The 12,023-nt window shown below is 40.7% G+C and overlaps 3 protein-coding genes across 3 annotated transcripts in view; 2 read left to right on the top strand and 1 right to left on the bottom strand.

The window, feature by feature from the left end:
* LOC104963762 (forkhead box protein P1-like) overlaps window positions 1-12,023 on the top strand; it is a 924,791-nt gene that overhangs the window by 829,791 nt on the left and 82,977 nt on the right. The gene's annotated exons all lie outside the window — the stretch shown is intronic.
* LOC104963749 (mitochondrial import receptor subunit TOM40 homolog) overlaps window positions 1-12,023 on the top strand; it is a 666,013-nt gene that overhangs the window by 640,580 nt on the left and 13,410 nt on the right. The gene's annotated exons all lie outside the window — the stretch shown is intronic.
* LOC104963748 (sin3 histone deacetylase corepressor complex component SDS3-like) lies at window positions 4,866-7,883 on the bottom strand. Its single transcript, XM_010792393.1, has 4 exons — window positions 7,604-7,883; window positions 5,913-5,982; window positions 5,737-5,792; window positions 4,866-5,004 (listed from the first exon to the last, which is right to left on the bottom strand). Exons 1-4 carry the CDS (start codon window positions 7,713-7,715, stop codon window positions 4,928-4,930), a joined length of 315 nt encoding a protein of 104 aa, XP_010790695.1. The 5' UTR covers window positions 7,716-7,883; the 3' UTR covers window positions 4,866-4,927.

The following is a 12,023-nucleotide window of genomic DNA, read 5'->3' as shown; positions in this document are numbered from 1 at the left end:
CGTATTTATCCAGTCAGGTGACAGATTGGTTCATGTTGCTGTCCTATAGTAGCTTTGCTCTTGTATTGTGTCATGTTATCTTTACTAGGGATGCACCGAATATTCGGCCGCCGAAAATTATCGGCCGAAAATGGTTAAAAAGGCTCTTTCGGCTTTCGGCCGAAAGGGTTCTAGCACCGAAAAAATATCACCGAATGTCAGAGAACAGGGTTACGTTGGTAAGCTAACGTGTTGTTGTGATGACGTAATCAAAACGCGGCGACAAGCACGGTGCGCGACCATGCTCGCGGCTGGCTCACAGCCAACATGTCTGGCGCTTGGAGATATTTCAAAATATCAGAGAAAGAGGCGCGGATTGCGATTTGTAAAACGTGTTCAGCTGACATTTCTCGAGGGGGTGTAACTGCAAAGACTTTCACCACTTCGGGATTACTCCAACACTTGAAATCAAAACACCCGGACAAATATGCGGAGTATGATCAACGTAACCCTGTTGTCTGACATTCGGTGATATTTCAAAAATGAAAATGGTTAAAAAGGCCTTTTTAACCATTTTCGGCCGATAATTTTCGGTGGCCGAATATTCGGTGCATCCCTACTATTTTCTATTTCTATTATTCTAGTGAATATGCGCCAACCGTGCACGCAGCCTGTTGCAGTTTCTCCTGCTAGATTTGTCAACTTCCACCTTTCATATTTGATCTTACTTGCTGTGTTTTTGTTATAACTTCTTAACTTATCAGGCTGTGTCCTTTCTAAACGTACTTGCAGAGAGATTTGTTTTCAGTCTTTCAGTCTTAGTTTTAAAGCAAACTTGGACGAGAGGTCCTTCTTATATTTATCATTGATGTACTAATGCTAATAACGGTTTTGGAAGACACTAATAAACCGTTTTTTAAACATGTGTGGCCGATTTGGATCCACGACTAATTTACATCGTAAGACTTACATATCATGTGTCTTTAAACGCAGAATTACAATCCATTCTCTGTCCCAACTAAACCATTCCTGGCTGAGAACTGGGCCACAAAGCAGCAAAGGGTGCATGTTAATGAGTTGAATCAGTCTTAATCCCATTATGTCCTGCAGTTTGACCTTTAAAGAGACAAACAAATGGCACCACATGAATACAACATCCATCCAAGCATTCATTTGTTAGAGATGTGTTTCAGTAATTGGTTCAACAAAAGCTTTTGGATTCGACACAAGAGAAAAGCTGCTGCAAAGAGCTGAGCTCCGCTGTTTACCACAGAATGAATGATGCACCTGAATCCTGATCACCTCCAACGGCACCTCTGCTGTCAGGCCGGATACAATCACCTCAGGTGTTTCAGAGCAGGAGCTGGAGGGCGTGCATTATAACGCTCTATCAGACGGAAAAGTCGTTACACCTACGAGAGAAATCGGCTCAAATGTTCTCATCTGGATCTACTTTCACTTGCAACAATTAGCCTCAGCTTATTACCTCCTCCTGCGTAATGCCTCCAGCCAGCTTCTACTTTACATAAATCCTCCTAATTGTTCCACACCCCCTGAACACATACACCGCCTATTCCCCGTCCCTCCAGCCATGGCTACTTGCTCAATATCTTTTGGATTAAGCCCCTTTATTTGTTTATTCCAGCCAGACAAGTGAAATAGAGGGTGTTTAATGAGTTGTAATCACTGTGAGCACTGTCGGGCTGGGAAAACACTGAGAAAATTAGGAGATTTAGAGAAAAAAAGAGACAGAAGGAGAGAGATGACCTGCTCCTCCAGTGAATTACCTCTTGTGTGTTTATCAGCCACCAGGAGTCGCTTTTTTCACCCTCTGCTAATCCAATTACACTCCGGCGTAAAGAGTTGGGAACGTGGTTGGAGGTCTCTTTCATAACTTTATATGTAACACATGTTAACGGCGTCAATAGCCACTTTAATGATACTAATGGACGGTAGTCCCGGATGTCGTCATGAAGGATTTTCAGAATAAAACCTTGGTATTGAGAACTTCCGGGTTTTTTCAGTATAAAATAGCATTTAAACTGACGGTATGTTCTAACTAAATTATGCCATAAAACATTGATTTTAATTTCTAACAATATACAAGACACTAGGGCTGGAGGATTTGGAACAAACAACTAATTGTGATTTTGCCATTTTCTATTTATTTTTATTCTAGTGCATAAGCGCCAACCGTGCATGCAGCTTTTTGCAGTTCCTCCTGCTAGACTTGTACTATTTTCAACTTGAACCGTTCTTATTTTATCTTACTGCTTGTTTTTCTGTTAATAACTTCTATTAGTAACCTATTAAGCTGTGTCCTCTCTAAGCTTTCTTGTAGAGAGAGATTTTGTTTTAGTTTTCTTGCCATTAAGTCACCGTAGCTGCCTTGTAGAAGCTAATCGCGCTAAAGCTGGCTAGCATGGTGGTTGGAACAATGGCTATTCCCACTGAAATCTCGAGAAGGAAACATGTAACAAGTATTTACCATGAGCCTGAGTCTTCATCATGTCTTCATCATGTCTTCATCATGTCTTGTGTATTGTTTGTTGGATATGGCACTCGTCCAAACTGTGATTTTGACAACATTTAGAATTTTTTTTTGCAGCCCTAGAAGGCAGAAATATGTCTCAAAGATGAAGGAAGTCACTTTAAAGGGCAGAGGAAGAGACAGATAAATGAAAGGTGGTGACAGTGAGTAAAATAAAGAGACAGAAAGGTGGGTAAGATGAACCGAGGCTGACATATTGATGGATCCACCTATAACCTCTGCAGGAAACTGTGACGATAAGAAGACAAATATGCTAATTAGATAGCCTGATGGAGAATATAAAGTGCTTCCTCTAGCTCTTTGTAATAATGGCTTTCCTTAGAAGTTGAAGTTGCACACTGCGCTGATGGTTATTCAGCTATTACACTGGCTGAAAGGTTTTTTTATTAAATGCATCTTACTGCATCGTCTGCTAACTGAAAGAAACACTGAAACAAAGGAGAAACACTTTAATGAACTGTCCTGAAAATAAAATATGTGTTTTCCAGAGGACGCAACACATTGTGGTCGAGCAGCAACGATGTCTGTTCTCTGAGGCAGAAGCAAAGGGCAGAGTATTATTAAGAATTAACTAAAGTTCAAACAGATTACCGTCTGCAGTCTGCTCCGAACGGCTAGACCTAAAGACCGGACAAAAAAGCCTGATGTGATGAAATATTCATTCAAATAACAGGGTTGAAATTGTTTGTACAAACGGAAAGTAAAAAGAAATGTTTGTGGTCAGAACGACAAAAGATAGAAGTTTAAAGAGTCCTCTCATGCTGATGTTCAGGTGTATATCAGTATGTAGTCTCTCTACTTTAAAGAGTCCTCTCCTGCTGATGTTCAGGTGTATNCTGCATCTACATTCTCTTCAGATTTTTGTTCAGGAATATAATCTGATCAAGGAATGGGCCATCGTCACTGCTCAGAGAAGTGCACTTCTCCCAGACCACGTTGATCAGATTATATTCCTGAACAAAAATCTGAAGAGAATGTAGATGCAGTTATGTAGAGAGGAGCCTTTCTGTTTAGTGTTTTTGGCTTAAATGTTACTCCTTTGGACTTGAATTATTGGCAGGTACATTTTACATTAAATGTTGTTCTTAGTGACTTGAATTATTGGCTACCTCATATTCTGTGTTAAGCTAAAAATGCTGTAAAAGAATCTGTTCAGAACAGGCCACCTGCTGCACCTTTTAATTCTCCATTGTCCATTGTGATACTGCACTTTATGTACTTACGTTTCAAAGGCTTGTAAGCTACAGTTGGCACTGTTTCAATAAATGAAACAAATTTTCTCACCACATCTTTTGAGTCATTTTGTCCAGCATTTGCAAGCTGTAGACTCTCTGTCTAGTCAGAGCCATATATTGTATAATTGATGCTTTCAGTTTTCAGTTGAATTAATTCAATCCAAATCAATGGAACACTCACAAGATGTCACCAAAATCACACTGTCCCTTTAAAATCTTTAAGAAAATGATGTAAGTGTATCGAATTATATCGAATCGTATCGTTGGCTGAATATCGTGATATATATCGTATCGTGAGCTCAATATCGTGTATCGTATCGTATTGTGAGATTAGTGTATCGCTACAGCCCTAGTATACAGCAAGGACACCAACATTAAGCAGCCACCAATTAACATAAAAGCACTTGTTGCATTGCATTCTGGGCAAAACAAACAAGTCATTATGATTAGCAAAAACTTAGGCACTGAATATTCTGGCTCACAAAGCTGGCAAATGAAAAAGCTAATCAGACCAAAGCCGCTGGGACATCAAAATAAAGTAATCAAAATAATTAAAACTGTCAAATGATGGAAGATGAATGGGTTTGGAGCAAAGGGAGGAAGATGACTCAGTCCATTTGAGACATTTTGATCTGTTCTTGCACGTTTACAAATTGATGATGTCTGTGTAGAACCTATACTTTTAATTATGATATTGTACGCTGTTTTTAATCTAACAGCTCACTTTATTTATCCAATCTTCTTTTAACCTAAATCGGACAGTCATGACATTGGAGCACACACTAAATGTAAACACAGAACCCCACTCCATTTGTTTTGTGAATTGACATTTTTAATGAAGGTTATTTTTTAAACAACATACTCTATTTCAAAACTACTATTTTAAAACCTCAGAAATAAAAAAAAAGGCAATAATTTGTTTGTTAGACTCAAATAAAAAATAAAATGCAGGAGAAAATGACTAGGAGTCAAGGATACAGTCGACCACAACATCTACTATAACACTGCAGTAATTGTAGAACAACTTTATAACAAATCCTATGACGGCAGCCATGAGGGAAATCTGATCTCGTTGTGTATAATGCTGCTATAGCCACACTTGTCCTCTTTGTAGTCATAAGCTTTTGCAATTGGTCAAGTTTGGTGAAGCAAAGAACAGTCACTAACCTGCATTTCGGAGTCTCTCTTTGTACTGCTGGTCCAGCTTTTTCATCCTTTTCTGATACTCCTGCAATGTACCTGAAAAAGAAAATGTTTTTAAAACAAATGTGAAGATGTGGAATTACAACATTGACTTAAGAATGGTAAGGTATCCTTTATTACTTAGTTGTACACCCACAGTCTAGACTAGATTTAATTGTCAGTGCACCTAAATTGCAACACAACATGTCACCTCAATTTCTACACCGTCAACTTACTATTTAAAAACACTTTGAATCAGTCATCAACACACAGAATAAATTAAACAAAATGCACTGCTTATTACATTACATGTCATTTGTTAGACGCTTTTATCCAAAGTGACTTACATACATTCAGTACTGTGGATAATCCCCACAGGAGCAATTTGGGGTGAAGTGTCTTGCCCAGGGACACAACGACATGCTGACTGCAGTGGGACTCGAACTTGCTATCGCCTGATTCCAAGTCCAGCACACTACCCACTGAGCCACAGCCTCCCTGTTATGTTTGTCATCAGTTTGTATCGATTTATCAGTTTATTTTTCATTTGGGCCAGAGACAGCGACTCTTAAAATGCCTTTTGAACTGCCTTTGTGTCCTGATGATGTAATGCATCAACATGAATAATCATTTGGGATATAGCTGCATTATATCTACACATAGCTTCAAAATATAAATGAACCCCGACCAGGACATTTATCCCATCTCACACTATGAAGAGCAGAAGTCATACACATTTGGAAAAATCCTGCCACACTTCTGTTATAGGGGGAAAATCCAATGGATTACCTTCTTGTAATTGCTGCAACTGTCTTTTCAGAGAGGCCAGTTTGTCTTGGTACATTCTGCATGAAATAAAACAGAGATGGTTTTATATTTTCCTATAATTTGTAAACATTAAAACAAACTTGACTTACAAATGACTTTTATTGAAACAGCTGACCCATGGTTAGCAAAGCACTTACTGCTCTTTGATTTCGACATAGTCATCCTCGTCGTGTTTGGCAAGGTCTGTTTCACTGGCATCTTCCGTGTCTGGAAAAAAGGTAATGAAAGAAGAAGAAGAATACTCTCAATTATAAAACTTTTTTTAACTTTAAAAACAGCCTCTAAAAAAAGACTGTTGTTGTGATCAATTCAGCATGTTATACCACAAGAAAATCATTAAGTTGGTTATAAAAAAAAAAGTCTTGAAGGCAAACAGGTTACATCCAGACAGACAACAGATGTCTACTCGGATCAAAGGACGTGCGTGGCACCGGTAAGGTAATGGTGAACACCCTGTTTGGGATTGCCCTCTTTGTAATAATAGGACAATGAACATCCAAGTTTGCCATGAAAGATCCTACATTATCTATCTTCGCATCAACAACGGGGAGTTTAGCAAGATGAAGACAACGCTTGTAGTTGTAATCGAATTACATTAATGTGCCAAGAGACAGAAATGTAGCTGTTAGTTTGAGTGTCACGCATTTGCCGCATGGTGAGATTAATCAGAAACGGTCCCCGGCTAACTTGGCCGTGCTGTCAGTCCAACGGCAACTCTCACGGTAAAGCTAACATGTTAAGGCTAATGCGATGTGGCAAACTTGGGGGCCAAGTTTATTAACACCGGCTAACCTAGGCCAGTCGGTGTTACCTTCAAAACCGGACAGGAGAAAAGGGTAAGGCCCAGTTGCATTAAGCTGACACTGCAGCTTTCATTTTCGGTTAGCATTAATGTGCTAGCTTAAGTTAGCCCCGTCTTCTTTAAACAGTAACCCGATTCGAGCTCGCGTAGTTAGGAGCAGCACCGCCGTCAACATGCCCGTGCGAGGAAGAAATAAGTCCAGCTGCTCGCTTCGGAAGTCAGTGTCAGGAAACTATCTAACCTTGTTGTGCTGTCATCGCCTTGCTTTCCTGTTGTCTCCTTTTCTCTTTCACTGCTATCCGTCCTGTCTCACTGAATAGTGTGAAAAGGGCAGTGCCGTGGACACAGGACGCAGGGTTTCGCCTGCCTGCCGATCTGTCAATGCGTGTAGCTAACGCTACTTAGCAGGTTGGCTAATTAACGCTATGTATCCCTTTTGGAATATGTTTGAAGGAAACTGTATTATTCCAGCAACGACGTAACTTACCAAACGTTAGTTTAATTAAACTTGCAGTAAGAGTTGATCCGTTTTAATGTATTACATAATAGAGGCAATATGCCCAATAATGTGGTTAAAGCTGATTGGTGCCTCACGGGGAACGTTAGTATAGATGGGCTAGCATGACAACAAATGTTCGGTGATATCATTATCTTTAACCGTTGGTTAAATTGTTGCATCAGCAGACGTTATTCGCTTGCACACAGTTTAGCTAGTATCCATCATCTGCTTCTGAAATGTTTCTTGACTCGGCAGATACTTGATTGGCGGTCGTGTGGTAGCTTGTTATGTAGCTAGCATGCCAACTGCGTGTAGGCGAGGCTCGCGTTTTACGAGCTTTCCAGCTTGGGGAACAGGAAGTTAAACATTTAATTTAGGAGGCAATGTGAAACAGCTTAATCTGTAGATCACTTTAAATGCTAGATTGAAAAATAGCTGATTTGACGCAATTAAAGCGCGCTTCCGTTTCTTTTCCAACAAGTAGACAGAGCCCGTCGGGGTTTTTTGCTCAATTCGTCAAACGCTACCTTCTTCCGAGTCTCTTCCCCTGAAACTCCGGTCATCATCGTCCTCCACGCTATCAAGTTCTTCTTCATCGTTGTAATAATCCACCATAGGCGACAGCAAAGTCGAAGCCATTTGTTCGCATGCAAAATGTAAACAAACACAAAATAAACAATCGATTTGTGTTTTGCAGCTCGCTTGGAAAAGCGCCTACAACTGGCAGGACCTCCGAGTATCAAGCTGTCTGCTCTTATGCCTGAAAACAATGTCTGTAATATTAATGTGTAACATTTAAAAAATAATGTTTTTATTTTATTTTTCAAACATTTAAAATAAATACAGTATATCAGTCCATGATGTATGTGTTTTCTGTATGCACATTGAAAACTGCCTTAAATAATATCATCAGGCATTATACCGATCAGCAGCAACCGTCGGGTGTCTTTGTTTTGGCTCCCGTCTGGCTCGCTTTCAATCTAGTTTATCTACACTCAGAGGGCTGTAGCTACTGACCTTTTTTAAGCGAGAGTTTTCCGTACTACGAAAATACTCTCTTTTAACCTGGCTAGATCACCATGGCAATTTATCATAGACTGTATATATAATATACATGCAATTTATGCATAACCTGGTCCAGACCATTATATTATAAGGCCCTCAAGACCATGTTACAACAACCTAGCCTATATCAGTAATTCAGAAGATCAAAGCAAGGAGTGTATAAAGTATTATAATATTTATTTCAAATGTTTTCTCTTGCCATTGGCCCACACTGGCTCTTAAATAAACCTCCTATCAATTGTCAGATGCAAATTGTAATTCCCTGTATTGTTAATCAATATGAAGTGTACATGCATATGCAGTATCATCATTCAAACCATACCTTTTAACACTTCGGAATCATTCATTGGGGGACAGATTCTAACCAATGTTACATCCCTAAGATGTATTTCTACATTTTGTCTGTCTGCTTTCCACCCAGTCACACTTATAAGGAATTTTAAATCAGTAGGCATCAGAACATTTTTTAAATGTCCTTTCTATACCAACAATTTATCAAGTAATTTAACTGATACATTAGTTAGTAGTTAAAACCTACCAGGCGTAATTGATTGGAAAATTGCAGATTATGCATATTATCTCTTAGATTTACACACGGCATCTATTGCACGTCTGTCCGTCCTGGGAGAGGGACTAGGGGCTATATAAACATTGATTGATTGATGCTAACATGGTGATTGCAAGTTTAATCATATCACGGTAAACATCTTCCATTCACTGGTCAGGTATAACAATGTTGAAGGCCATTGTTAAAAAGCAATAGCATCCCTCCACGAAGTATAATCCATTTTTAGATCCCTTTGGGTATATATAATAGTTTGGTTGGTTTTGCAAAAAGAATCTAGTGACATTTAGTCGGTTTTCTGTCTGTTCTCTGATACATGAAGTATCTCTTGCCTGTGTCAGGATGAATAATACAGTTATTTCAGAAGTGAACCTCTAAGTTGCTTGCCTTAACATGTTGCCTCCAAGGAAACAAAAAACACCTGGTCCATGCATTTATATGTGAAAGCCTAGAATAGTGAGAGCCTGTGTAGACCATGCTGTTCCTGATAATGACACTAAACTGAAGGCTGCTTTTCAACTATCCTCCTAAGCCTTTCCGGAACATGTGTACCTGCCCTTCATAATGTCTGTAAATAATTGATTGACAATTAGTTTTAATTGAGCTTTTTATTTGAATATGTGCTCTTTCCATTAGTAATAGTAAACTGAATATCTTTGGAATTTGAACTTCAAGACCAATTCTCGTACTCTGTTAAGTAATTTATTTATTTTTGTCTGTGGATTTATATCAATCAATCAATCAATGTTTATTTATATAGCCCAATATCACAAATGTTACATTTGTCTCAGTGGTCTTCACAGTGTGTACAAAATATCAGTATGACAATACGACACCTTCTGTCCTTTGACCCTCAAATCGTACAAGGAAAAACTTCCAAAGAAACCCCACAGTTAATGGAGAAAGAGGAATAACCTCAGGGAGAGCAACAGAGGAGGGATCGCAGGACGGACAGACGTGCAATAGATGCTGTGTGTAAATTGAAGAGATAATACATTTTAAAGCGTAGGTAGACCAAATATTTGGAAATGCATGTGTCTATAATAGGAAGATGAATCCAGGAGGATGTCAACAATCCTGTGGGAGCCATCAGAGAAGCAGTATGATGAGAGTCAGGCAGGACCACAGTGACAGGTTCAGCCACGTTTAAATAAACGAAGATGAATGGCATGTCTCTTAGCGCTGAATCCATCAGCCGCTGAAAGGACTGAGCTGCGTTCTTAAGTCCAAACGGCATACGCAGGAACTCGAAAAGCCCAAACGGCGTAATTACCGCATTTTTGGGTACGTCCGAGGGGTGCACCGGAACCTGGTGGTAGCCCCGCACAAGATTCACCTTGGAGAAAACCAGCTTGCCCGCCAGGTGTGCAGAGAAGTCCTGGATGTGAGGGACCGGGTAGCGGTCTGGCGTAGTGGCGTCGTTAAGGCGGCGGTAGTCACCACACGGTCGCCAGCCACTGGCTGATTTAGGGACCATGTCAAGCGGCAAAGCCCAAGGGCTGTCTGAGCGGCGGATGATGCCCAGACGCTCCATGTTGACAAACTCCGACTTGGCGACTGCCAGCATGTCAGGGTTGAGCCGCCGGGCCCTAGCGTAGACAGGGGGGCCTTCAGTGTCAATGTGGTGTTCTACCCCGTGTTTGGTAGTGGCAGCGGAAAAGGTGGGCTGCGTCAAGTCGGGAAACTCACTGAGAAGGTGCTGGAACTTGTTGCCCTGTGAGAGTGAGCTGGAGAGCCCGCTGAATGACGCCTCGCCGCGGGTACACGTGAACGAGGCAAACGTCAGTGTGTCCACCAGGCGGAGACGGGGTATCAAAGGTACAAGATATACTTTTATTAAGCATCTGCAAACACATGTAAACACTTCAAGCCCGGGAAGCTAAGACCGGCGGAAAATAGGAAGTCCGGCTCACTCAAATGTCCGTGCAGAACAATACCCCAAGACCTCCTTTAGATCCTGACACGAGATAATCTTCCCTCCTTGTTATTTATTGTCACATAGACGTATTTTTACCATTCTTCGTAACGATTTATAATGTATCTATAAATGTAATATACCATATTTTCTTACCCCAGATTCATACCTTGGAACACCGTGTGGGAACACGATAGCCCTCCTTCCTTCTTCTCCCTGCTCTTTTAACGCGGGCGTATAAATAAATTTTTGGTTGGATGGGGGGGGGGGGCGGGGGGGGGGCGGGGGGGGCGGGGGGGGGGGGGGCGGGGGCGGGGGCGGCATACGGATGTAGCGGGCTGCCGGGTGAAAACCATGGCCGGGATACCCCTACGCAGGGCTTGCAGGGCTACAGGTCAGGCGGTGAGTCACCGACGAGGTCCATACCGACACATCCGATGTCGGTATGTTCCTTTACGCGAATCGGGGGCGCGTACTGTTTAATACAATTTCATTTGCGTTGTTTTTTTTCAGGCGGTTGAGGGCGCTCATTTAACGTCTGTCGTCGTTCTAACTAAAGTCATCGGTGAACATTTACCTTTCCGGCTTCTGATCTTTGCCAAACTTGTGACTAAACAAGTGTATCACTAGCAGAAGAGTATTTTGTAGAAACGATTTACAAACCGGTTAGTCTCATTAGTGCTATTGCCGCACCACAAACAACGTCCTTCAGGCTGTCTCTTAGTGAAAACGCCATCTTGAAGAGAAATATGTAGGTACCTATGTATTGTAGTGCACAACTATCTCTTACGTTGTGCATTACTTATTCTGGGGTGCCAAACTATCACCTACATCCACACACCCGACAGAAAGTAAAACTGTGTCTGGTAGGCCCAGTGGAATAAGGTGTTACATTTCATTAAAGGTGTGTCGGAAAGGAGAAAGAGACACTCTCGTCGTCCAAGTCGAAAGTCTTTTTGTCATTGTTTTTTTTGATTTTACCGTAAGTAAAAATTTTTATACAGCACACTTCATTATCTAAAAAAAAAAGGGAAGAAGTTCTCTCATGGTCTTACACATAAAATACAATCAATAAAGTTTAACGCATAATGGTTCCGAATGGATAAATAAACTAGATGGTTAAACCATTATGTTAATTATTTTTCTTGTTCCACACCCAAGCAAGAAGTAGTATACTGACAACCCCCCTGCAATTGCGCTTCGAGTTATTACCTTGAGGTCGAGTTGGGTTGGTATAACATTATAGATTCATTAGTAGAACTTTATACTGTACATAATAAACATTATAATGATGTGTAGAATAACACTCCAGTTAAAGTAGTATGAGGCGAGAAATTGTTATAAACTGCAAATCGACAGTATGTATTAGCTAGTATCACACCACTAGCTGTAATAAGTGGGT

This window comes from Notothenia coriiceps, unplaced genomic scaffold (genome assembly GCF_000735185.1).
Source record: "Notothenia coriiceps isolate Sejong01 unplaced genomic scaffold, NC01 NC01_scaffold00036400, whole genome shotgun sequence".
Classification (NCBI taxonomy): domain Eukaryota; kingdom Metazoa; phylum Chordata; class Actinopteri; order Perciformes; family Nototheniidae; genus Notothenia; species Notothenia coriiceps.
Note: the sequence above shows the minus strand (reverse complement) of the source record. Positions and strands in the feature narration are given on the sequence as shown.